This window comes from Hakea prostrata, chromosome 5, assembly GCF_041222555.1.
Source record: "Hakea prostrata isolate BN-2017 chromosome 5, UWA_Hpros_2, whole genome shotgun sequence".
In the NCBI taxonomy this organism is placed as follows: Eukaryota; Viridiplantae; Streptophyta; class Magnoliopsida; order Proteales; family Proteaceae; genus Hakea; species Hakea prostrata.
Window position 1 is genome coordinate 32,173,041 of NC_142604.1, and position 26,890 is coordinate 32,199,930.

The 26,890-nt window shown below is 35.5% G+C and overlaps 1 protein-coding gene across 1 annotated transcript; it reads right to left on the reverse strand.

The window, feature by feature from the left end:
* Positions 1–1,151: 1,151 nt before the first annotated feature.
* DWF5 (Ergosterol biosynthesis ERG4/ERG24 family) lies at positions 1,152–19,968 on the reverse strand. Its single transcript, XM_089155895.1, has 13 exons — positions 19,797–19,968; positions 19,082–19,304; positions 18,941–18,996; positions 17,685–17,787; positions 17,521–17,586; positions 11,197–11,310; positions 7,375–7,501; positions 4,085–4,185; positions 3,320–3,445; positions 3,139–3,203; positions 2,886–2,967; positions 2,706–2,788; positions 1,152–1,611 (listed from the first exon to the last, which is right to left on the reverse strand). Exons 1-13 carry the CDS (start codon positions 19,886–19,888, stop codon positions 1,545–1,547), a joined length of 1,305 nt encoding a protein of 434 aa, XP_089012021.1. The 5' UTR covers positions 19,889–19,968; the 3' UTR covers positions 1,152–1,544.
* Between the last annotated feature and the right edge of the window lie 6,922 nt (positions 19,969–26,890).

Below are 26,890 nucleotides of genomic sequence, written 5' to 3' on the forward strand. Positions count from 1 at the left end.
ATATCATAAAATCAAGGAACACAACTACATTTCCATTTCCTTAAATACTAGTATTTTACCCAAAAAAAATACTATTATTTATTCAATCAATTAGATATTTAACCTACTAATAAATGATATTCAAAATTTTAATTTTTTACTCAATAAATCTTTAATAAATTTTATCTACAACTATAATTCAGTATAATAATAATTATTATTCTTAATAGATAAAATTTAATTAGAACTATATAATTCATACTAATTGACAAGTGTTAAATAAATAAAAAAATTCTTGAAGAGACACCAAGAGATATCTAAGAGTTACAAGGGAAAGAAAAAAAAAGACACAAGAATTATCAAAGGAAATTTTAGAAAGATTAATTATTACAATTAATATTAATATTATTGAAATCAAATATGAAGTTGCTATTAATGAAACGAATTTTTTTAATAAAAAAAAAAAGGATGGAATATCGTGGTGATGAAACGATTTGGAAGATCACACCTACATTTTTACTTACTTTATACTAGTGACCTATAAGTACAGTTTTGCAACAACAGAAATGAAGCAATTACATTTCAATATCATTGAGGGAGCGAGTCCTAAAAATATCATGGGATGCCAAGAGTTCCAGGGTATCAGCACTATTTTGGAAAATCATTTTAAACTTTCAAACATAAGCAGGACTGATCTTACTTGGGTAGTGCATCTAACGTTGTCACCCCTGTGATACCCACCATGCTGTGGATTCTGTATAATTCAACTTGTTCTAAAGAAAAACCGGTTTTTCTTTCATTTAACTTGATTATATGTACACAAGGTGTCTTGAGCAACTAAAATTTAATTAAATCTATACGACATTCATCCAACGATGTACACCATAGGCACAGCATCACATCAAATGCACTACCCAAGCGAGATCCTAGCTGGATAGGTAACTCCATAGAGACCTAACGGTCGTGGGTTCAAGTTGAAAGACACCATTTTACGACCTTACCTGCCATGTCACAAGGGCAGTGCCTTGTTGCAAAAGCTGTCAGCCTTAGGGCATTCATTTCTTGCTTCATCCCATTTTTAACATAATTATTTCATCTTTCAATCCGAGGGCTAAGAGCGAGCACAAGACACCACCCGCCTTAAGCAAACATTTGATGCATGTAGAACAAGAACAAGAACAAGAACAAGAACTGCGAAGCTGTGTATAAATTAAAATTCAGCCTGACACATATATATCTAATTGAAATATGCATGTTGCTCCTGAGATGCAAACCAAAATTGAATAATTATATATGTTGGTTGTCCATGCTTCTAAGGTACACTATTAAAACATACAGGGACTTGACTCATGGCAAATAATATTAACTGGCAAGAAATGATAATCGGTCAAAGTGGATCTCTGAATTACCAGCCATTCTTACAAACATACACAAGGAGCAAAGCTTTGTCCATCCAAAAGTTCATCAGTAGGTTCCAGGAATGATTCTGTAAGAACTTTATCGCAGGATGACATCCAATATTTCGCATGCCTCTCAACAGCACTACCCAGCCATCCAAAAGTTCATCAGTAGATTCCAGGGATGATTCTATAAGGAACTTTATCACAGTATAACTTCCAGTATTTTCCGTACCTGTCAACAGTAGCTCATTACCATCCATGTTGAAAAATCTGGACTCTGTTTGCCTAACAGCTTGAGTTCAAATAACGACCATCTCAGTAAATATGCACAACCACATTCCTTGCGGTCATGCTAGCTCAAAAGAAACCCAGTACTAACCCAAAATTGAGGAACAAACCAAAAAAACAAAATGAAGGCAAAAATATCGCTTGAAGAATATATCATGATGACAAGTTGACAACAACCAGGTTTTTACAGCACAGACGATTACAGAAAAAAGCATGAAGCACAACCTATTTATTAGATTTAAAAGGGGCTTATTTACAAACCTAATGAACTCTGGTGGGATTATTTAATGCTGACTCGGCTGACACTACTAGTGTAAGGCAATCTACTACAAGATATTGTACTCTCATTAAAGGGAATCTAGTTACTTGGTAAACTAACAAGCAAACTATATGTAGGTCCGGTTTTAAGGCTGACTATTGAGCTGGCCCATGCTATAGCTTATGTGGTTCAGTCTATGGAGATGACTTATGACAATCAAGTTGTTATTCACATTGCTGAATATATGTCATTGAAATTGATTGCCACTTTTTGTGTTGTTGTCAGGAAGAAACCGATTGCTACTTGTTTCATCACCTCAGATGATCAGCTTGGCGCCTTGCTCATTTGACCTCTGGTTCTGCATTCCTAAAGGATTGTTTAAAGCTGGGCATGGTGATCTATATGCTCTAGCTTAAAAGGGAGTGCTAAACCCAATATTGTCTCTTCAACAATGAAAAGGTAGGACCATATGCTTCTTGATTACTGTGGACAAACCAAGTTCTATTCAACTAAAGATTTCTAGATAGAGTTCATGAAAGGTTAAGAGTCTATTATCTAAATATTGTGCACTCCCACCCATGAATTCTGCACACCATGGTCATCAGAAAATGAATAACAAGACAACAACTAAATCTGGAGCTACAAAAAAGATTCCAGGCAAAACAGACAAGACAGAATTATGGTAAACTGTGTTGGCAGCTCTAGTCTACCATATTGATATACTTGCAATCAAGAAGGCATACTGGGGAATGATGATATTCAGTTGATTTTTTGCTTACTTGGCTTGACAACGATCGTCATCTCTCTTGGCCCGGTCAAAGAGGAGGATTGTCAGAAACATCACATAAAAGTATGGTAGAAACTGTAAAAGCCCAATTGAAGAGAATTATCAATATAAATAAGGATGACCCTTAAAAGTTTCTCAGATAGAAAGAACTCTCAGAAGTAGACATGCTCACATGGTTGAAAAGAGCCGGTAGGGTCCAAAAGAAAGAAGCTGATATTTCTGGCACATAGTGAAAGTGACGAGCTAAACCCCACCTGCGGGAACCATGTATCAGGATCTATTGTTAAAACAGTCTAAGTCCAAATCAAATATTGTACAGTGAAAGTATTATCAAGCTAAAAAGGAGGCTGAGGAGGAAGTAACACATTGCCATATGTATCTTTTCACCAACACCCCTCAAAAAATTCAAATTATGGACAACTCACCATCCTGAGGTCAAAAGAATGCTAGTCTTTGTTTCCCCATTTGTGGTACGATACTGGGCCTCTATCTGTGAATGAATGGAACAGGATAAGTATTCTTTGCAGGTCAACAATGAATTGGAGTAAACATACAAAAAAAGGACAGCTGGAATCAAAATTAGAAAACAGGAAATAGGACAAACACCTTGGATGGAGCTTTCCCCCACACTGAGCACTTTCCATTTGTTCTGCGGAACTCTTGCCTTTGCCGGTCACAGTCATAGTTAATATATATGCACAAAACACCGGCAACAAGAATAAAAAGTGCAAGCTGGAAAAATGGGTAACAGAAGACAAGAATGTTACTACCTCAATAAATTTTAAACTAAAAATGAAAAGATACATCTTATGAGAACTAGAAAGCAGGAAAATTGAGTTCACGTTAATAGATCGGAGTCCAGGCGAACTTCACAGCTTACAACAATAGGCAAGTCTAAGATGAAGTGTATAATTAATCTAACAAAGTATCTAGAATCCTGCCCAGCCCCAAGTATCAATATGTTGGTTTGGGATCATTACCAGATCACCCACCAATACGTGTTTAAATAACTAATTCTGAAAACATCATATTCGCAGGTTGTTCCTGGAGGAGGAAAGAAAGAAAGAAAGAAAAAAAAAGCCTAGTATTTGGATAGCCAGGAAAATAAAGGCTCAATCCAGAAAACGGGATTTTTAATTTAGGCAGTTATTGTACTTTGATAGCATTAGCAACCAAGGATAGGATCCATCTCCTATGTATTCCTTTGATATGTGATGCAGAAAAATATGGTCCAAAGAGTAACGGACTAATGGGGAACCAAATGTTCTCTACCTGACCAAGCAAACCTCAACTGTAGATAAAGTAAGTCACATCGGACACCAACTTTGTAGACTTGATGCTCACACATTATCTATGATCCTACTCAATTACCTGAATACCAAGATTTACAGGATGGTTGACCAGGTACATTCCAGGAGAAGTATAAATAGAGGGGACCCAAACCAAGCAACCCCAACAAATATAAAAGCCAGCTGCAAGAATGAAACATAGAACAGGGAACAGCAAGACAGTCAGTGTATGTCTAGGAGAACTAAAAAAAATTGATATGACCATATTATTCAACTATCTTCAACTCTTTTAGGTAATGCATGCATATTATTGTTTTATCAAGGAATCAACATGCTTAAGGCCACTACCATGATAATGCGTCCTAACTGAGGTTATTATGTGTAGAAATTTAAAGAACAAAACTACATTTTGGTAACAGATGCACAAGATAGAGGAAAAGTCAAAAGTCCCATTAAAAAAAGACGTTCATATCCCCATATGCTGAATCCCTATGTTGTCAACTTGTCAGACCTAGCTAATCGACTCAAAGGAATTGACAAGTTTAATGTAGATAATTGATTTATGAATGGCTTGGTCGTTCAGTCCTCCCAAAATGTCTAGGTGGCACATCTGAAAATGAAACTCACGTACAACCTAATAACTGACCTGACATGACATCTGAATCAAATTACAAAATTGCCCATAACCTTCCTAAAATTAGCAATCCATGATAACTTGATAACCCTGTGGCTAAGTCTGCCACAGCTTTCTGAAATTAACTGAGACTCATGCAATCTTAGTCTTGTAGAAAAGGCAACAATCATTCAAAAAGCAGCATTACAACAACAAAACAAATAAGTTTTGTAATTTAAAAAATTGCTCAAAGAACAATTTAGAAAATCAAAATTTATTTTCTAAGAGAGTAAACCAGAGCCCTACAGCATAGATACAGCATACAATGCTCTTTTCTATCAAATATACAAAAGAGGCTGTCCAAAATACATATAGTAAGTCCACAGAACAGCAGAATGAAAGGAGAAAGTAGAATATCCAAGGACAAATACTGGATAGATAGTTTTACTTGGAAACAACTGGCCAAATGAATACGAAAAGTAGAAATGCACTATCTAACACAGACGCTAAAAAAGTTGAGAAGGTATTGAACAATTCCATCATGAAAGGCGCCAGGGAGTTACAAACCATTATATCTTAGTTTAATTTTCATGGGATTTACTACATAAAATCTCTAATGCAAACAACATCTCTACTGTGCTATGAATCTTAACTGAAATATTCTATTATCCAGATAAATATAATAAGTATACAAACTATGGTTGCACTATAGTGCTACAAATGTTGATTTATGCTTTTCTACAAAGAAAAACTAGGGAGTTCATGTGCATTATATCTTCCATTTTCAGTTTCATTTTCATGGTAGTCATTCCTAAACATGTCACCAATATAGTTAAATTAGGACACTAGCTAGGAAGCCAGGCCTCTCCCTGACAAACTCAAGATTCTGTTGACTAAAGATAAAAAAAAAATTAGTGTCTTGGCTCCAAATGGCACAGGAATGTATTCCTTTGAAGCAAGCAAGGACACCAGAAACTCTTAGGATTGAAGGTTATACAAACCCAAAGGCATGAATTTTGTTATTATGTCATATCCAATTTATCAATCTCAGATGCAAGCAGACTCAAAGATAATCTATAATCAGTTCTGGTGATAAAGAAACAAACGTGTTATCAAGGGAAGAGATCGGATAAATGTAAGGGGAGGAAAATAAGATAAGAAGAGAAAACAGGAGAAAGAAAACAGGAGAAAGGAAGGATACAAATCCCATGCATTCCTAACATCACTAAACTTCACAAGAAAAGCTCATTCTTTTCTTAAATTACCCATAACTGATGAGGTGTATCAAATATATAAAAGCCTTCTAAGAATCCTAAATTGACTGGTAAAAGAACTCCTAACCAGTCTAACACACTCCATATGGTAAATAAATTCAAAATAAAACTCTATCTAACAATTAAGCATCCTAATCTAACCCAAAAACCTGACGGTTAATCTCACTACTAACTTTATCTCCAGTTTATAGGCACTCATAAACTAGTCACATTATAATTAAACCCAGAAAAAAAGAAGAAAAAAAAGAAAGGCGCCACCTATATATAAATGCACAAAGGTCAATTTCAGCCTACTGAACTACAACCACCATATGTGCCTCCCAAGACTGCACATAGGCCTCCAAAGTTTAATACAACTACATTAGTTCTCCCCCTCCCCCCAATCTTTAGTGTAAAACATAAAAATAAAAGATGATTAAACCATGACTTAATGGTACAATGATAAGGAATCCATTGTTGAAGTCAGAACATGAAAGCACAAATTCAACTGGTATGACCAAAGATCAATTGATTTATGCTCCTCCATAGGTGATTCTTCAATAATAACTGGAGCCACTATGCCTCCCACATCAGTGGTCAGTCATCTGATTGTTCCACCCATTATTTAGTGACTGCCATCAACTCATTAACCTGAAATCCCATATGATTGGATGTGATAAGCAATTAGTGATCAAATTCTTCATACTGTCGCTAAATTTTCTCTTTATTCCTTTCACCCATTTGCAAGTTATCTTACACGAATTGAAGTTGATGGTGGACAGCAAAAAAGAGGGCAGCATACCTGCCTACAGGGCACTAACATCCAAGTTTAGCTCTAATACCAATTGATATAATCTCTAGACATGGTTATCGATATCGGATGCAAGCAGGCTTGATTATCAAATATGAGATAAAAGAAGCAAATAGTGTTACTGGAAGAAATTAAATCAATACCATTCAACCCATAAAGTTGAGTTTGTCCATAGTATCTTCTTGTTTATAACACAGAACATTAATAAGGACATACCAGATGCATGAGAATCCCACTACTGTAGGGTCAGGAGGATGGGGATCCTCTCAATTCCCTGCCCGCCCAACCTCACACAGGCATGATAGCCCTGCACTTGTCCAAAATGGGATTGGTAGGGAGCTGGAGAGGATTCGGATCTGGGTCAGGATAGGGCATACAATGGCAGCCTTACCGCAATTTTGGTGGAGGGGGTGTTTTCTAGTTTGAGATGCTGGCTTTTTGTTCAAACTTCAAACACGTAGCCACCAGGTTGCAATAGACCAATTTTACCGCCACGTACTAATGAACGGTAAATTTAATTTCATCATATTACTATCTGATTACAGTTATAACCTCAAGATACCACCATTGATAAATCTATAAGCTCACAAAGAAGTTTCTTTTTATTTTATTTTCATTTTATTTATTGTCGTCAATATTTTAGGGGGGATGGGTGGTGGGGTGGGGGTGGAGGGAGAGAGAAGCAGTTTGCAAACCTCGGTCATGTGCGATATCCATTGTGTTCCAGTATCCAGCTTCCCACCAGAAAAACTTGGTGACATACACAAGCATCAATGCAGTGTTAACAAGCATAGAGTCAGCTACTTGCCCCAGTTCTTCATACTGTTAAGTAGAACAAAGTAACATAAGAAGCTGTAGAGAGATTTTGTGTAATTAACCTCCAGAAATCAGGAACTAAATGATACAATCAAGGTAGTCTTGAGACAGCTACAATCTCAGAGCAGCCATTTTGTGCAAGCCGAAGGTTAGAACTGTTTTCATCCCACCCTTCCCAACACCCCGCTATAACGAGATTTGTACAGAGTGAGTCCCATAAGTGAAGACAGCAGAATTCATAATCAGAAATTAAGCCACACATCATGCATCTCTGCTGGCTATCAGGACCTGTCCGAAATCCCACAGATGGTTTCAGAAGTGCAGGCTGCCACTGAGAAACTCAATTTTTAGAGTACCATTCAGGATGTCTTTTGAACAAGAATTCAATTCAACAAGAGACTTAATCAAAATTATCTCAATCCTGGATGCTGGAAGACATTATAAATCTTTGAAGAAAAAATCAATAAGTCAGTTATGTCCACCATTCCGGGACAACCAATGGAACAGAAAATGAGGGTGAGTATGTAATATTACATTTTATATCCCTCCGCTCCTTTAGTGCTCCACCATCTGGGTTATTCGATAGGCTTTGCTGCATTTAATGAGCCAGTACATTTATGAAATTTTATCTATGGCTCTTCGTTTAGGGTGTGTTTGTTTGATGGAAAACAGAGGAAAAGCAAAAAAGGGGTGGAAAACTTACACTTGTTTCCCATAAATGTGACTGTTATAGAAAGGGCTGAAAACTTCTAGAAAACCTCATTAATGCATCTACTCTCTCATTGGCTGAGGTGGCATCCCTCTTTTTCCTGCCCCATTCACTTCAAAGTCCTACTAAATGACTTAAACACTATTAATGTAAAATTACTTTTGAATCTCTCTCCACGTCGTATTTCCTTACTTCCAGAAAAATCCCCACCCATCTTGATTTCCTCTCTGCTATAGACCACAGCACCAGAAACTACATATTCCATAATTTAATTTCATTCTTTTTCCCTTCTCACCCAATCCAGAACAAAGGGGGCCTACCTTCAGAAGTTTCCAAACCAGTTAATTGGTTCAGTAGAATACTTGCAAAGATTTATTTTATTTGGGAGAGAATATTATATCATCTTTTATTTTAATATGGGTTAGATAAACATTTAGTTTGCTACAAGTTTCCTTTTGGGTGCAATTTCTATTCATGCTTGCAATCCAAAAATTCATTAGATGAAGGAGGAAAGGATATAAGTTTTTCTAAGAGTTAAAGTATTGCTGGGAAATTATATCATAGTTATCAATGCAATGCCTAGGTGTCCAAGAACCTCAATCAACTTGAGCACCCTAGTGGCCTAGGTGGGAACCTCAACAGCCTTGCTTGCCTTATTTCTGCTGACTTGTTTTCTTTCACCCACTTCAGTACTATAGATCAACCATGAGAACGATGTTCCATACAGGATTCTAACCCAAACTAAATTCTTCTCTTACTATTCCCAAACAATCAATTTTATCTCTCACTCCCTTTCCATCGATTTAATTTCTTTCATTAACAACACTGTTGCTTCCTTTATCTCAGATATAACTAATTTATCTCTAAGCATGTTGGTAACTTGGTATATGAAATACATAATCTGGATCTTTTTTTATCTATTGGAATCAAATCTAAAACTGCCCATGGATACTTAAATTTCAAGACCAGTGTTTTTTTGCCAATAGAAAAACTGTAATTTAATTTCATAGGTGGAGAGACTAGAGAAATGTGAAAACTTCACATTTTGGTCTATGGTGGAGATACTTCCAAAAAACCAACAAAATCATCATTGAGTCCGAGGATGAAGTCTTTGTTGAGTTCTCAACTTCCGGAAATTCCAATGGTGTTTATTATGAAGTATTTGATTTTTCTAATCACATTATTAAAGAAAAATCAAAAGAATAACTTGATGTACAGAGGCCATCTTTGACCACAGTAAATTTCTTTGTGCACCCTAGAGCTTTCACACACATGCTGAACATTCATTCTTAAGGACTGGTTGTTGCTCAGAACCAAAGGAAGTTGCACAAACAACGAAGAAGCCACAGGAAAATCCAAAAGTGTCAACACAAGAACAAGACCATTCTGATGTGAAACAAGCATAAAAGGGGGGTGAGATAATTAATATTGGTGAAGCAACAGTAGACTCTAGTGCAGTGATGGATGTTCTATAGGTTGAAAATTTTTAGGATGAGCACATGCAATCAACTTGACATCTTCCAAACTTGATTCATATACTGAAGCAAAGCAGAAGACAGACTCCGAAGCTATTGTATTCTTCCCTTCTATAAGACTCGAGGACCCTTTTTTTATTTCTAAGCACTAGGGGAACCAAATATTTGACTGAACATTTCTTGACCCATCAGACTATTAGAACACAAGGAGATGGTCCCAATTCAGTTTGTTGGTTCAGCAATATATTGAGGAAGTATCATTTTTATTTATGAGATTATTATCTAAACCTTTCCAGTTTTTTGGTTCAGTAAGATACTGAAGAAATATTATAAAATTTGGGAGGTTATTATGCAAGTCTTTAATTTGGGTAGGGTTTAGATATGTAGGATTCCAGGTTTAGATTAATAGTTAAGTTTGCTTCAAGTTTCCTTGTTCAGTCAAACTTCATTTTTATAGTAATACACTAGTAGTAGATAATTGACTCAGGCGTATGAGTTCCACTAAGAGTTTTGACGTTGGGTTGTGCTGCTTGTGCATAAGGGATTAGCATCTCAAACCAATTTCTCTCCTCTCATCCTCTTCCCAAGCATCAAGCAATCTTATTTCCTTCCCCTCTCTTTACATCAATCTGATTTCTTCGCTTAATGATGCAGTTCCCTTTCTCTCAAATCTGACCACAGATTGGATCATTGGGATTGCTTGCATCCGAGATTCTTAATCTGATTTTATTGGTCTTTACCTTTCCAAAATCTTCTGTTACTATTAAGTCAAACTATAATATCATATTACAATAGGTTTTAGATATTATTTAAAACACAAGTGATCCGTCGACAATGGTTGCCAATTCCATTTTCAACAAATAAGTAACATGTTTTGCTTCACAAGTAAAAGGTAACAAAAAATATTACTCATAAAAGTGTACTAATTCTTACTGAAGAAGTTATTAATGAAAGAGGGAAAAGAAACTTGTCTGAAGCTTGAGGTGGAGGGGGGGGGGGTCAGGAGATCAGCATAAGTAATCCAAAAGACTGGATTTAATTAACCAAGAACTGCATAAGGAAATGTGTTCAGGACTTAGAAAACATGTCCATCTCTTATCCAGCGAAAAAGAAACCCTGCGTTAATCTTAAATGACGTGCACATAACAGAAGGAATAATCTCCTCCGGCTGCTTATTTTGAAAAATGGAGAACCTTGCTACTTCAAAATCTGTGTATGACTTGTATGTTGTAATGGCATAATAGGTAAGGTGAAAACAGAGACATGCATAAGATTTCACAAGGCAGCCTATGATTGATTCCACTAGGAAACAGAAATTATCATAATAATCTCGAATTTTCCACCTGAATCTTAATTGGGGGGGGGGGGGGGGGGGAAGCAGACATGCAAAAGAAAACCAGAGCAAAACACGGCGGTTTTCAGAATCCAAAACTGTTAATGACATAAATGGGAAGCCATATGATGCAAGTCAGGAATTTAAGACAGTTACATTATACAACAGTACTACAGAAACTAACCTGTTTGATGCAATAGGTTACAGCAAGAACAGCCCAGGCCATCATACCAAATCTGCAGTTGGTGAAAACCTTTATATCAAAATGCTTGCCTATACGAGGATAGAGCTCCATGCCCTGCATCAACAATGAGAATATTAAGTTTTCATTTGTCTTTAATGGATGACAAGATAAGAGAACAAATATGCTGTGAAATTATATGATGTTAACATGCAAGCAAACCATTTATTTACTACGAGAATTCTACTTATAAACAATATCAAGGATGCATACAACTTGGGCAACATATAGTAGCAGGGAAAAAGGCATTTCAACAGTCATCTTAATGAAGAATCAGGGGTTTGGGAGCAGATCAAGGATTCCTCCCCCCGCCCCCCCAGCAAGGGTAGCCTGATCAGAAATCAGTTCAGATCCACCAGTTGAACTCTGAAGCACAAAAATCAAATAGTTGCAGTAAGACACTTTATGTACTTAATGCAAAATGTAATCCTCGAATAAGGGGGGAAAAACAGTGAGAGATCAATTAAAGCCAGGATCAACACAGTAAGAAAGAACAGTTGAACAACAGAAACTTTATTAGTTACTGCTTATGTTCCAATTTCAAAGAAAATAAAAAGGAACATAAAAATAAAAGAATAAGAAGAGAAGAGGATATAGAACAGCAGACGGGAACAGCTCTCTAATGTAAGACCCAAATGACGCACAAAGTGGAAGGCCACAGCCAGGAGAAGCCCCTAGGCATGCTGCGCAGCAGCACAACAGTAGTAGTAGTAGCATCCGTACTTAATCTTATTTGCAAGTCATGTAATTTCAGTTGGGCACGGGTAGTTCGGTAATTCTGCCCAATTTAAAGATAGGGACAGCAAGATCATTTTAGTACTTCAGCCTTTTATCTAAAGTCTAAATTTATTTTCAGCTTTCAATAATGTACAGTAACCAAATTTTCTCTGCCTAGTCACCATTGGAGTTAAAACTGCTGTCTTAGTTTAGGTCATATTCTCAGTCCTAATCCTCCTAGGGTTACTTATGTATGGCCATAAATGGCCCCCAACTCAATGGAACACTACAAAGTTCAGAACATAACTATTTATCCGTTTGAGTGCTTCTTATGTGTGTGTCTGATGATGCAACTACTGGTTTTGTCAGTTTTGATGAGAGAAGGACCAAGCATTGAAAAACCCTAAGGCTCCAAGGTGAGATCAAGCCAAGATCCTTGCCATGGCTGAATCAACAACATTCAAAATCCATTGCTGTTCAATCTAAAGCATCTAAAAGGGTCTCCATTCTGACAGCCTGCCCCATCCCCTTCTTCTAGTCACCTTTAATTTCTACTTTTATCTCCAAACCCAAACAACAACCCTTTGTTCCTTTCATTATCAAGAACTACCATCCTACGAACCTCAGCAAGACACACTCAAATTGCTGCCACAAGTTCAATCCCAACTTCATCCTTTACCAACCAGGCAATCCCTAGCATCGTACAAAATTCAATTGAAACCATTGAATTTTCGATCAAAATTTCCCATTTTGAGAACATCAAAACGAAACCTTGGGGGAGCGAAAAAAAAGTCCCAGATTTCGATTGAAACCTGAGAAATTTTGACCAAACCATGTAAAACTGGGAAATTTCCCCTAATTGGGTCAAAACCTTGTTCGACTAGGCTGGGCCAGCCGGTTCATGAGTAAAAATTCGAAGGAAACCTGGGAAATTTCGGGGAAACATAGGAAATCAGGAAAACCTAGGAAATTTCGTGAAAACTTGTGTTGGGTTCAAAACAGAGGAACAAACACACAACAAAAGAGAGAAAAAGATAAAACAAGAACACACAAGAATTTACGTCTGGGGAGCTGCCACCCCCGCCAGTCACGCAGATTCAAGTCACATATATAACAACCTAGGACTTTTTCCTGCAAGTTTTGTGGTTTCCCCAAATTCTTTATTTATTTTTTTCTTTTTTTAAAGTTTCCACAAATACCACGACCAATACCCCTTCCATTAGGACTTCCCTATCTGAATTGTGTATTCCCTCAAGCTGGTTATCTTAGGTATGTTGATGACCAGACTCATAGAGTTCCAGTTGTCGATTACCTCGACAACCATAGGCATGACATGCCATGGGATGTCTATGTTCGTTGTCGGAGGAGAGGATGTTACAAACACAGTACTACTCAGCTCACGAGATGGATTCACCGAGGCAATTCTCTTGGCATTGAGTTGTACTTCCCTTTTACTGTCAATTACTTCGTAATTGATATTTTGAACTTAGAAGTTATATATTGAATGTTATGTACTGAAGTAATTAAGTTTATAGTATACTTCTCAAACAACTCTACATTGATCCTATCATTTCTATGTACATTGAATGACATATCTACATTGACTTTTTCGCAAAATGCATATGTCAACGTGTTCTTTATACTTAATTAGCTTAAATGCAAAGTCCCACCCCAAAATACTCCTTAAAACCTATCGAAACTTGCACAAAAAAGTCCTAAGTTTCTTCGAAATTTCCCAGCTTTTCACCTAAGTTTCCCATTTTCACCTAGTCGGAACTTAAGTTTCCCTCGAATTTTTTTCTATGACCCCTAGATCTAGCAATTCTTGATTTCACACCCCAATTCCCTAAATTCAAGAATTTGAATAACTTTCATTCCGCTGAGGCAAACCATCCAAACTTGAAGAGCATCATCAATGCAATAATCCCAAGGTTCGGTCCAAAAATCATTGGATTCTAAACCCATTTGACCCTCCGGTCAAAACCACCATTTCAAGAAATCACATTTCTTGCTTTGAAACTTAAACTAAGAAACCCAAGCCAAAACCTACCATTTGAGATCACCTAGCCTAACTACATTAAAGATCCAATCTTTAACAACAGAATTAATCCCGTTATAGTCCTCATAACAAAATCCCTTACTTTTGGAGCCTGCAGTTATATCTGCACAAGATCTTGGTTAGTTGGCCCTCATTTGATTGAGGCTATATCACACTCTAAGCCTGTCATCCTCCCACCCACTGTCTCTCACTAGATCATCACTGTGTCTCACAGCTTCAACATTTTCTTCAATCTCTATCCTTATGCTAAGCCACATATGTTTATTTATAATGCACGCATCGTTAAATATAGTAACTCCCATTTTGGCCAACAGGAGGATTACAATAGAAACCAAATGAAAATAGAAGCTACATCGAGCAAAACAGAAACAAAGGACTTGCATAGAAACTGAAGCCTACTTTATAAATCTGAAACTAGAAACTAATCAATTTAGAAGGCCGAAAGGAATCTCAGAAATCCTACTCAAAGCCTGCCGTCAAGGTGATCCACAGCACTTTTAATATGAACAGTTCACAAGAACAGTAACAAGTGTCTCTAGGGGGCAAGATTGGCCCTGATTGCCTGAACCCAACCTAGCCTGCCCCGAGTCTGGAAAAGGTTTGGACTCAAAATCCTGCCTGGTTCAAGGTTTAGTGTTTGACTCGGGCCTGCCACAGCGAGGTTATTTTTCACAACAGGAGGCAACAATATAGAATTATGCACGTTTACTGTTTTGTGGTCAGGGTCAGGGCCAGGCTCAGCGTTAAGTGTCCAACTTCACCCACAGCTCTGTAGAGTCAAGGTCAGTGCTGGGCTAGGGTATCTATGGTCAGGGTCAGAGTTTTAAAAAAGGCCGGCCCAACCATAGCTTGTTGCCACCCTACGTGTCACCATTCACATGAATAATAACTTCTGAATTTATTTGCAACTTTACTCTTCTACTTTGATCTACATCGGTGTTACACATCCAGCCCATCCTAACATGGACCAGGCAATCTAGATAATGAACTGTCAATCCTTAAAACCTTGGTTTCCATAGATTGAAAACAAGCAGCCTGATTTGAACCATTTCAACAGCTGATGTGAGTTACAATACTGTTAAATAAAACCACAAAAATTTATTCAAATGCAGTTTTTAAAGAACAAAACCCTATTACATGCAACTTTTTCCTCAAGATACTTGTGATCAAACTTAGAGCTTTACGTTGCTTCATATTGTTTCAAATGCAAAATGTTGGTCCACTTCTTTCTAACTAACATCATTGACCATGTTCATACAATGTTATTTTCTCTTCTTCAAATTGGCTTAGTCGCAGTTTCTTAAACCCACATGAAGCAGTTTGGAAACACTCAGACCAAGGCAAGCGAAGCCCAAATTGGTTTCAATCCAGTAGGATATTAGAGGCTTACTTGCTTCTTGTGGTTAATTATGCAATCTTCATTAATGTTTTATTTAATAGGAAATCACTTTAGTCAAATTAGGGTTTGGTTAGTTAGAACTTCTTAGAAAAATGGTCTACAGATGGAGGGGGTCTCCTCATCTTTTGGTTAGTACTTTAGTTAACTTAGGATAATGCCACATCAGCATATTGATTGGTATTATAGAATCCAGTTTTATTTGTTGTTTTCTTTACAACTTTGAAAACATTGCAAGGCCACATGATTTAAACGAATGGACTAAGAATTGGTTACATTTTAAAGTGTGGTTGTTGCCTTACCCTACTTTCTCCTCTCCTTCCTCTCTCGCCTCTCTTCCCCAAATTTCATTCTCTCCTTTCTCTATCCCAACTGTCTACCACTGGTTGATCTGTAGTTGTCAAGGCACTAGACAAGCCATGGTGTGAGAGAAGGTTAAGATACAAGGCAAGACCAATTATGCAACAAGGTGCTCAGGTCAACCAAAACACCTGGATGTCAAGGCACCACCTGGTCAACTATGAGTAGATCATTTCTCGGACAACAGATCTTCATCAACTTGGTTTCTGAGCTAAACTGGACACAGATAGCGTTGGTTATAATTTCTTCTTGTTGCCTACCAACATTTTCAAGGCATGAAAGCACTGATGTAAATATTGACGCTGCCTTTGCCATTCAAGCTTTTAGGTGAAATGGAAATGGACATTGTATTAGAATAGGGGTGCCATGTATTAACATCTCATAAGTGCGACAAAGGGGTAAGCAACAACATTTCTTCTCCCTCAATGCCACCCGAAGAAATATCACATGAGCATAGAAGAAAATTTGACCGAAATTTCGACAATTTCGGTCGAAATGTCTGCATTTTTCAAAAACGAAACGAAATTCCAATTATTTCGAAAACTTGTCAAATTTTGACCGAAATTTCGGAGATTTCGACCATTTCGGAGGTTTCGACCATCTCGATCAAAATTTCAACCATTTCAACATTCCAACTTGTTTTTCCTTTGTTTTTGTTGATTTCTATCCCATTTTCACCTAATTTCCATGACTCGTTTGCCTTCAAACACCTCTTTTGCTCCTTTTTTTTGCTCCAAACACCTCCTAAGCCACAACAACTACAAAGGAAACTCTAGCAACAATAGGATGTGAAGCATGAGTCATACCCAACAGTTCCAAACTTCCCCTTTTTTTTATTTTTGTTTTGTTCATGCCTTAAGTGATCTTGTATTGCCTTGAAATTAATATATGTTTAGCCTAGCATATGATCTATGATTGTGTTTTGTTAAACTTATCTTTTTATTTTTTGCTACCATTTTTTCATTTTTTGATTTTAATAATTATTTTCTAAATTGTATTTTTATTTTATATATAAATGATATATAGGCTTCAACTTAATATATGTGAGACACCATCACTTGATCTAGTCGGTCATTTTATTTTGTTGATTTATTGTATATGTAACCATTCTACCAAACAATTCATCTATGCTGATGATTTTATACCTGTATGCAATACAGTTTGCACTTGTCGGAACTAGTCATTTGTTAGTATACTTGAATGATAATTTTCAATGTTTTTTTTTTTTGCAAAACATTAGTTCCATTGTGTTTATTATGCTTGAAATAGTAGTATACAAGAATCCAAATCATTTTGACCCCATATGAGACCCGAAATTGAAGTTCCAATTTCCAGAAAAAAAAAGTGTCCAGTTTCAACCGAAATTTCGACCGACATTGAAATTTCGGCCTTTTGCAAGGTCAAAATTCCTGTTTTGGTCGAATTTTCTTCCTTGCACGTGAGTTCCACATGCAAGGACTATGGGATCTTGGGCTGCAGGTGCAAGGAGCACTATAGATTGATAGAGCCCTTCCCTAATTGTTCAAGCCTTTGAGTGAAATGGATGGGAACACAAGATAATTTGCACGAGGTTGTAAGTAAATCTTGAAGAGACATGACAGAAATGCAAGGAATCTAAGAACTATTTTTTAGTCGCATCTGATTGTACAGAATCTTACTTTAGCAATTCCAAGTTTGAGAAGTATAACAAATAGAAGCACATATAAAACAGCTAATAGACAGCTGAAAGGCTCACCCAATAGAAATCAATGATAGCATTCCCTGACGACCCAGAATCAGCAGAAGAAGGTGCCACATGACCCTAAAAAATATAAAACATGCACATTAGAGAACAAAACACAAAATTATAGGGGAAAAAGTAAACAATTGGACTCTAGTCATTATGGTTGAAATCCCCACTTTGATGTATAAGAGGACACAGAAGATGAAGCTTCCAAATATTAGTGCTGAATATATTTCTCCCAGATGATCATAAACTATGGCAGGGTTAAATATTCCAAACCTGAAACACAATATTGAGAACATATAAGCTGCACTCATCAGTTTAACTTCAATAGTCCTTAAACCATCAACAAACTATTAAGACACTCATATAGTTCCCAATCATCAAAAATACAGAGGATGAGAAGATTGGTGCAAATTGATACCCTTCAATTTCAAGAGACCCTGGGAAAAATTATGAATCTAGAGCGCATGCACTATACACAACAACTCAGACCATGAATGAATGGGAAAAAATAAAAATAAAAACTAAACAGGATAAATATGAAGTGCATCTGATAAAATGTAAAAAACTAAAAAATAAAAATAAAACCTCCAGCAGAAGACAAAGCCATGTAATAAAATCATCAAAATTAACTTGTACCATGAACAAATCCAGTTTGCCAACTTTTATTAATGCAAGACTAGGGCACTTCACTTAAAACCAATAAATCATAACCCAGAGTGACGCATGCATGTAAAACAGGCTGCTGTGGTGGGCTGTGACAGAAAGAGAACTAGAAGAACAGGAAGAAGAGAGAAAGTAGAGACAGGAGGAAGAAATCTCACAATTTGATTCTCAAAACACTTATTTCTCTCACAATCAACTCTAGTCTCTGCTGGGTGTTACAAGCATGTATTTAAAGAGGGGGGGGGAACCAAATTGAAATATGAAACTCAAAAACAAAGTGCAACTCAAAGCCAAATTCACTTCTACTAGGAAAACTAAAACAATTAAAAGACTAAAAATTAAAAATGAAATAATTTGTCTAATTAGATCCAATTCTTGTTGGACAAAAAGCCCTTGGGTCAGTATGGTGATTTTGTATCACAAAAATGCTAAAAGTAGTGAAGAGTAAGATAAACCCCTTCTTCCACTAAAATGCCACTAAACTATTATGGAACTAAGGACACTCAATGCGAGCCTTCAAACTTCAATGCCACAAAAAGGGCATCCCCTAGTGCTCACGGTTCCCGTCACTGTAGGGCCTAAAGAAGATCACAGTATGTAGCCTTAACCCATTCCATAGAGAGACTGTTTCTAGACTTGAACCTGTGACCACTATGTCACATTGGAGCCATCTCACAATCGCACCAAGGGCCACCCTCAAACTTCAATGCCACCTGAAAAACTAAAAATGTAAAACAACATAAGCAACAGCGGAGGTACTTACCACCACAAGCTGACATATGTTATCAAAGTTACTGCATATGCTGCCACACCATTTGCCTAAAATGAGCAAGAAACAAATTAGCTAGAATCCTGCAGCAATTCATTAATTATATGATGTAGCAATGCGAGCTAACCATAGTACCTTGTAGACAGGCCGATTCCCTGCTGGAGAGATTGGTCCTTCAACCCTTTTGCCAGGTAGGAAGAGTTGAAGTGCAGCTTCAAATGCTGCATAACATCCAATGATTTTCCATGCAACAGCAGTTGGTCTTGGCCAAATGTCTAAAAATCCTTGTAATCCATGCTGCCTTAGGTGATTCCAAGTTTGAAGAACAGACCCATCTGCGTGAACCATTGTATACCATCTGCAATGTAAAAAACGTACATAGTAAATTAGACCCTACTTTTACTTCAAATGAAGATTACCTCAAACAGAGCCAATACGCATGATTAAGCACTGCAACCGTACTCTTATTGGATAAATATCATCGGAAATCAAATACAGAGATGTGAACCCATTTTCCCAGGCCAACCCACCGATCGCACTTAAATCATAAACTAAAGTATCGAGAGCAATATTAATTAAACTTCATAAAAGCTCAAAATTCAAACCCATAAAACAGCAGCCAGCATCCAGTCAATATTTAGTTATCAAACAGTTCGAACCCAACCAGAACTCACATTTGGACGGATCTAAAAGAACAGAGATTCAGCAGAAATAATTAATTCAAACATCAACGTTTCCTTATACTAAAAATCAAAGTGGAAGAAATGAACAAGCATTAAACCCAAAAAAATAAAATAACAAATCCATCCCATAAATGAATTGATTTACAGTGACTGAAAAGAAGACTTACAGAAGTATAACGAATGGAGGGCAGAGACTGAGAAGAGAAAGCATCGAGGCATAAGTGATCAATGGTGAGTGAACCATCTTTGTTTCCCCCATTGCTCTCTCTCTCTCCTCTCTCTCTCTCTCTCTCTCTCTCTCCGAAAACACAAGATTCCAAGGACGGAAGACTTATGAAGACTTCGAAAAATCGGCTTATGAGGCTGTCATGGTTGCAGGTTACAGTTAAGCGCATAGGCTTGTTTCATGGTATTACTTAAATGCCCCTAATAAATCATGAAAATCGTTAAATGTTTTTATTCTGTATGGGAATTGTTTGAAGTTGTGTGTACAAAATTGTCATCCCGTTGTGCTTGTTTATTTCTCCCATTTTACAGTGCCCAAATGGAAAAGAACCACTACCGGAATCCGAAATTCAATCCCAGTGCCTCAGCTCCAACTGATGTTCATCCTAGTGTCATTTTCCGTGTTCTAACGATGCAAAAGTGTTCCTACAAAAAAAAAAAAAAAAAAAAAAAAAACAAACGATGCAAAAGTGTCAAGGGTATACATATATAGTTGATCAACCCAAAAACCGTTGATTTACCAAAAATAAATAACTAAATAAACAATAGCAACTCTTGGCCCATGCTCCCTACATATTATATAGGGAAAATTTATATTTTCGTTCTTACTTTTATTTTTGGGTAATCATTTCTCTCATGTACTTAATATTATTTACTTTTATTCTCCTCTCAAAAGTTTTCTGTTTTATTTCTCTAAAAAAGTGAACTCTTACTTGAGTGGGTTTTTATAAATGTTCTTAATTTGTATTTAATGTTTATTCATATTTTTATTTTTCATTTTATGGATTCCTATATAAGATGGGGAAATTAAAAAATAGTAATAATAAATCTAATTATGTCTAATGACTTTGATTCAAAAAAAAAAGGGAGTAAGAGAAAATATAAACACATGTAGTCACATTTAATGAATTCTTATAATAAATGGAGAAAGAAAAATATAAAAATTAAGAAATACATCCATATATGGATTGTTACAAAGAGGGAGAAAAGGAAGAAAAAAAATAATGAAAACAAATTAAAAATCAACATAAATGATTAAAAAGGTAAAAACAACAAATTGTTATAAAATAAAGATAATATATAAGAGAGAAAGAAGAAAACTAGAACAAGATCAATCAGAAGTGATTCATTCAGTTGAGTGCATTACATGTTTATAGTAGAAGGAGCATCTACTCTGATATGGAAATACAATATATGATTTTTGCACACAATAAGATATTCTTGATATGGAAAGATAGATTGCCGCCCAAGATAGAAAGTGCATGGAATGGAAATATTGACTGCCAACATTGGGTGTTGATATCACTGTAATCTTCAATTAAGATAGGAATGTGAATCACCAAGATTGTATGCTGAGGAGGTTGAGATCTTCAATTAGAGGTATTGTCCATTAGGGGATGATGGATATCCACAATCAATATTATTTATAACACTCCCCCTTGGATGTCCATCAATAGATAATGTACCTCGTTAAAACCTTACTAAGAAAAACCCTATGGGAAAAAAATCTTAGTGAAGGAAAAAGAGTATACATATCTAAATAATACGTATTGGTAGCTGCCTCATTAAAAACCTTACCAGGAAAACCCAGTGGGACAAAACCTTGGTTAAGGGAAAATGAGTACAAGCACGTATTTTACTCCCCCTGATGATAATATCATTGAGTATCTTTGAATACATTCATTCCATTATCATATATCAACTTCTCAACATTTGAAGTAGGCAACGCCTTAGTAAATAAACCTGTCAAGTTATCACTTAAACGAGTTTGTTGAACATCGATTTCACCAGTTCATTGAAAACCATGAATGAAGAAGAATTTCAGTGAAATATGTATCGTTCCATCTCCTTTGATGTATCATTGCTTCAATTGAGCTATGCATGCAGCATAATCTTCATATAATATTGTTCAAACCTCTTTTTTCTAGTAGAAGACTCATGCTTCCAGAATGTGTTGTATCATTGGTCTAAACCAAATATAAAATAGCTAACATTCATTTGTGAATAAATAGCCTGTTTGAGATTTAGTTGTATATAGATCAGATAAAAATCTTGCATCTGCATAACAAGTAAGTTGATGTCCACATTCGTAAAATAATATCATGTCAATAATTTCTCGAATATACTGAAATATATGATTTATAACATTTCAGTGTCTTCATATTGGAGAAGAGATAAATCTTGCTAATACACTTATAGAAAATGCTATATCTGGTCTTATACTATTAGCAAAATACATTAATGCCCCAATTGCACTAAGTATGGTACTTTATGACCAGGAAATTTTCCACTATTTTCGAAATGAATCTTTCTTTATATTGAGCGATCACACAACCATTGGGGTACTCAATGGATATATTTTATTTAGATAAAATCTCTTCAAAATATTCTCTATATAAGTTGATTGATGAACGAATATTTCATTCATAAAATGCTCAATTTACAAGTCAAGACAAAACATTGTCTTTTCGAGATTTTCATTTCAACTTTCTTCAAATAATCTACTGCTTTTGGAAACTCTTCAGGAGTTTCGATGATATTTAAATCATCATCATATATACTTACTAAAATTAGATCTATATCCTTTAATAAAGGCACAATAATAAATTGGATCATTTTTATACTTTTCATTTAGTAAATATCCACTAAAGGAGATTATACCATATATGCCCTGATCATCTTTGAAGCCTTATTGAAAAAACTTCCTAAAAATTTTTATATGCTTCAGTCATTTTGAATTCTTCAGGGATTTTCATAAATATTTCACACTCGAGTGAGCCATATAAATAGGGTGTAATAATATCCATTAGACGCATGTCAAAATTTTCATACACTGCCAAATTAATAAGATATCTGAAGGTGATTGCATCCACCACAAGAGAACATGTTTCCATGTAATCAATGCCAGGCATCTGCGAAAATTCTTGTGCCATAATTCATGCTTTATATATATCACGATTTCATTCATTTTCTCATTTCATTTTTCGCAGAAAACTCAATTGTACCCCACTGGCTTTATAACTTCAGATATTAGACTATAGGTCCAAAAACTTTATTTTTCAAGCGAATTCAATTCTGCTTGAATTGCGTATTTACATTTTGGCCAATCATTTCTTGATTTATATTCATCAACAAATTTATGTTCAAGATCCTCGTCTTGTTGTATTGTTTCAACAATAACATAATATGCAAAAATGTTGTCGACAACTTTATCTTTTCGGTTCCATCTTTTTCCTGCAATGACATAACTAATCGAGATCTCTTCATTATTTTCAGGTACCTGAACCTCTTCTGGGGTTTCATAGAAAGTTATGTCTTCAGGATTTTCATAATCAATTGTCTCCATTTTATGACCATCTTGATCATTTGCTCCTTTCTTTTTCTAGGATTTTATCCTTGGAACCGATTGATCTTCCACGTTTTAAACGTGGTTTAATTTCATTTGCACTGATAGATTGTCCTGCTGGGACATCAATTCTAATTGGAGCATTTACAACTGGAATATGAGATTTAATAACTCTTCGCAGTCAGCAAATCTGGCAGTTGATTTATAATATTTATTGCATTATCCTTTGAACTTCAAGTTCACGATGTCGATCTGCGAGGATCTAATGAGATAATGATAATGCATACAATCAATCTCTTTTTCCAACTGTTTATTCTCTCCCCCTCATGTTGGAAAAACTAATTCATCAAAATAATACTCAGCAAGTATTGCATTAAATAAATCTCCTATCCTTAGCAATATTTTGAATTATATAAGGAGATTTATATCCAACATATATTCCCAACTTTATTTTGGAACTCATCTTTGTGCGCACAGGTGGAGCAATTGGAACGTAAGCCGCACATCCAAATATTTTAAGATGAGAAATATTTGGCTTCTGACCATAAGCCAATTGTAATAGGGAGAATTTATGACAACCTTTTGGCCTGATGCATACAAATGATGCTTTGTTCTCATAACCAATGGTTTAGCTATTAATTGGAGACATTTAATAAATGATTTTGCTAAACCATTTTGGATATAAACATAAACAACAGGCTATTCAACTCTGATCTTAGTTGTTATACAATAATCATAAAGCCTGAGATGTAAATTCACCAGCATTATCAAGACAAACTGTCTTTATCTTATAATCCATAAATTATGCTCTTAACTCATTATTTGAGCAAACAATCTCGCAAACACCAAATTGCAAGTTCATAATGAACATACATGTGACCATTTTATAGATGCATCTACTAAATCATATATTATCTGAATGGTCCACATGATGGGTGAATGGGCCCATATATTTCACCTTCTATACGTTTTAAAAACGTAGAATGTTCAATCTCAACTTTAGCTGGTGAATATTTAATAATAAATTTTTCTTGAGAACAAACAATACAAGGAAATTCATTTAATTGAAGAATCTTCTGGTTCTTCAATGGATGACAATTGAATTTTCAATAGTTTTTCGCATTATACTTGATCCGGATTATCCAACCGGTCATGTCAAATAATAAAATTATTGGAATCAATGTTCATTTGATTTACCCAAGCATGTGTTTCAATCATGCGATATTCGTGTAGTACAAATTGGGAGAAATATCTAATACTTTTGTATAGATATTTACTTATACCATTATTTGTAGTCTCAATCTGATAATCATTTTGGAAAATAACTTTGAAACTTAATAAGTTTCTTTGAGACTTACTACAAAATAATGAATTATTCATAGCCAATTTTATCTCCCAGATAATAATAGATTAGCTCTTCCGGAGCTTCCAATCAATGTTGTACTAACAATTCTTGTATGAACATTGGCTTCCGTGTCATCAAATAAAATAACCATAACCAAATCTTCAACTATTATCTTCAAAGGAGTTTGCAGCATCTAGATGTGTAGTATCTATGAAGCCATTAAAATCATCATTTTTTTTTATAGACAAAAATTGCTCAAGTATCATGATTTTGGAAAATCCAATTTATCTCCACATTATTTTTATTTCTTTAATTAAGGCTTGACAAAGCTTAATTAAATATTGTGGAGTACGACAGATACATGTCTAATGGCTTTCATACCACATCGGTAACAAATATTATCTTCACTCCTTGAATTGTTATATTGAGAATCCTTATTATTCTCTTATTTATTTCCATAATAATGACGGTAATTATTCCGTCTTTTGTCTCATCCTCTTCCATAGTCATGACCATAATTTTAATTTTGCCTTCTTTCAGGCATATCATGAATTGTTGTATTCACTTCAGGGAATGGAACAGAACCAATAAGACGAGCTTCATGACTTTCCATTAATTGTCCATTATTTTACTCAGCCACAAATAGGCATGATATCATTCAGAGTATTTCTTAAAACTCCTTTTACAATATTACTATTGTAACAACAAATCTGAAACTTGAAAATTTGCTGGGATATTTTCATGAATAATATTTTCTCCTTATAATTTCAAAAGAGAATTAATTTCAAAAACTATAGAACTTTCAAATCTTGCAACTTCATGTGCATCTGCAAAACTGTATTTATTTACAGTTTCAAATCTTGTAACTTCATGTGCATCTCAGGAACTGTATTCATTTACAGTTTCAAATCTTGCAACTTCAAATGCATCTGCAGAACTGTACTTATTTACAGTTTCAAATCTTGTAACTTCATGTGCATCGTAGAACTGTATTCATTTACAGTTTCAAATCTTGCAACTTCAGGTGCATTTAACAATATTTGTGGTGCAAAGCTAGCAACCACTATATACAATAAATAAAACCACAATCGTTAAAGCAACATAATATCTTATTATTTGATTGATTCTTAGATTCAATAAAACACATACCTTTTTATCATGATGCACTTACATTTCAAGATGGACAAGGTAAACTCCATTGTTTACAAAAACGTGCGAGGAGGTCGATCATTCTTTTCACTTTGGAATATAAAACATAATGATACATAGTCTGCTGTCTTTCTTCTCAAAACGCAATACTTCGAGCTGATTCGTTCTTTGAGCGGAATCGTGCTGATAACGTGTTATAAAATAAAGATAATATATAAGAGAGAAAGAAGAAAACTAGAACAAGATCAATCAGAAGTGATTCATTCAGTTGAGTGCATTACATATTTATAGTAGAAGGAGCATCTACTCTGATATGGAAATATAATATATGATTTTTGCACACAATAAGATATTCTTGATATGGAAAGATAGATTGCCGCCCAAGATAGAAGGTGCATGGAATGGAAATATTGACTGCCAACATTGGGTGTTGATATCACTGTAATCTTCAATTAAGATGGGAATGTGAATCACCAAGATTGTATGCTGAGGAGGTTGAGATCTTCAATTAGAGGTATTGTCTATTGGGGGATGATGGATATCCACAATCAATATTATTTATAACACAAATGAGTTATTTGCCCTTTTAAATTATCAGGTGAGAAGGAAAGGTAAAAGAAACTTTTTTTTTTGGGGGGTAAGAATAAATAGAGAGTAAGTGTAGGAGAGATACATAAAATTTTCTTATTATATACTATCTAAAATGAAAATGGGTGGGTTGGCATGCCCCGGTTTTTTTTATTTTTTAAATTTCAAAGCAAAAAACAAAACCTCATTTTTACCATAAATATGCTCAAGTGTTTGAAGGAACTGCCCTTTCCTAAGAATATCCACACAACTAGAAATATGTTTAAGAGGCCATTGAGACATTTTGGCGGTAGGGAGAAGATAATTATAGCTTGCTCGATGCATCATATTTCCTCAACATGGCACAAGAGAAGTTCATGCCCTGGATTTTCAATTAACTAAGTTAATGGCATAGATTAATCATAAGGCAGGACATAGAGGGTGTAAAGGGGTGTTTTCTAGGGGAGGGGAGGATTGAGAATTACAATGGTGGCATAATATTTCCCTAGTTTTGAATACCATAAGGCAGCACATAGAGGGTGTAAAGGGGAGTTTTCTTTTTCTTTCTTTTTTTGGTAAATAGAAATTTAATTAAAAGAGGGACAAGATCCCAAGGCATCCTGAATACA

Excerpts from the sequence above, each read along its gene's own strand:
- DWF5 (XM_089155895.1), bottom strand. The coding sequence starts at position 19,888 with ATGGGGGAAACAAAGATGGTTCACTCACCATTGATCACTTATGCCTCG. Across the intron at positions 11,311-17,520 it reads CTATCATTGATTTCTATTGG|GGCATGGAGCTCTATCCTCG; the intron begins GTGAGCCTTTCA and ends TTGTTGATGCAG. Across the intron at positions 2,968-3,138 it reads ATTCTTTTGACCTCAGGATG|GTGGGGTTTAGCTCGTCACT; the intron begins GTGAGTTGTCCA and ends TGGTTCCCGCAG.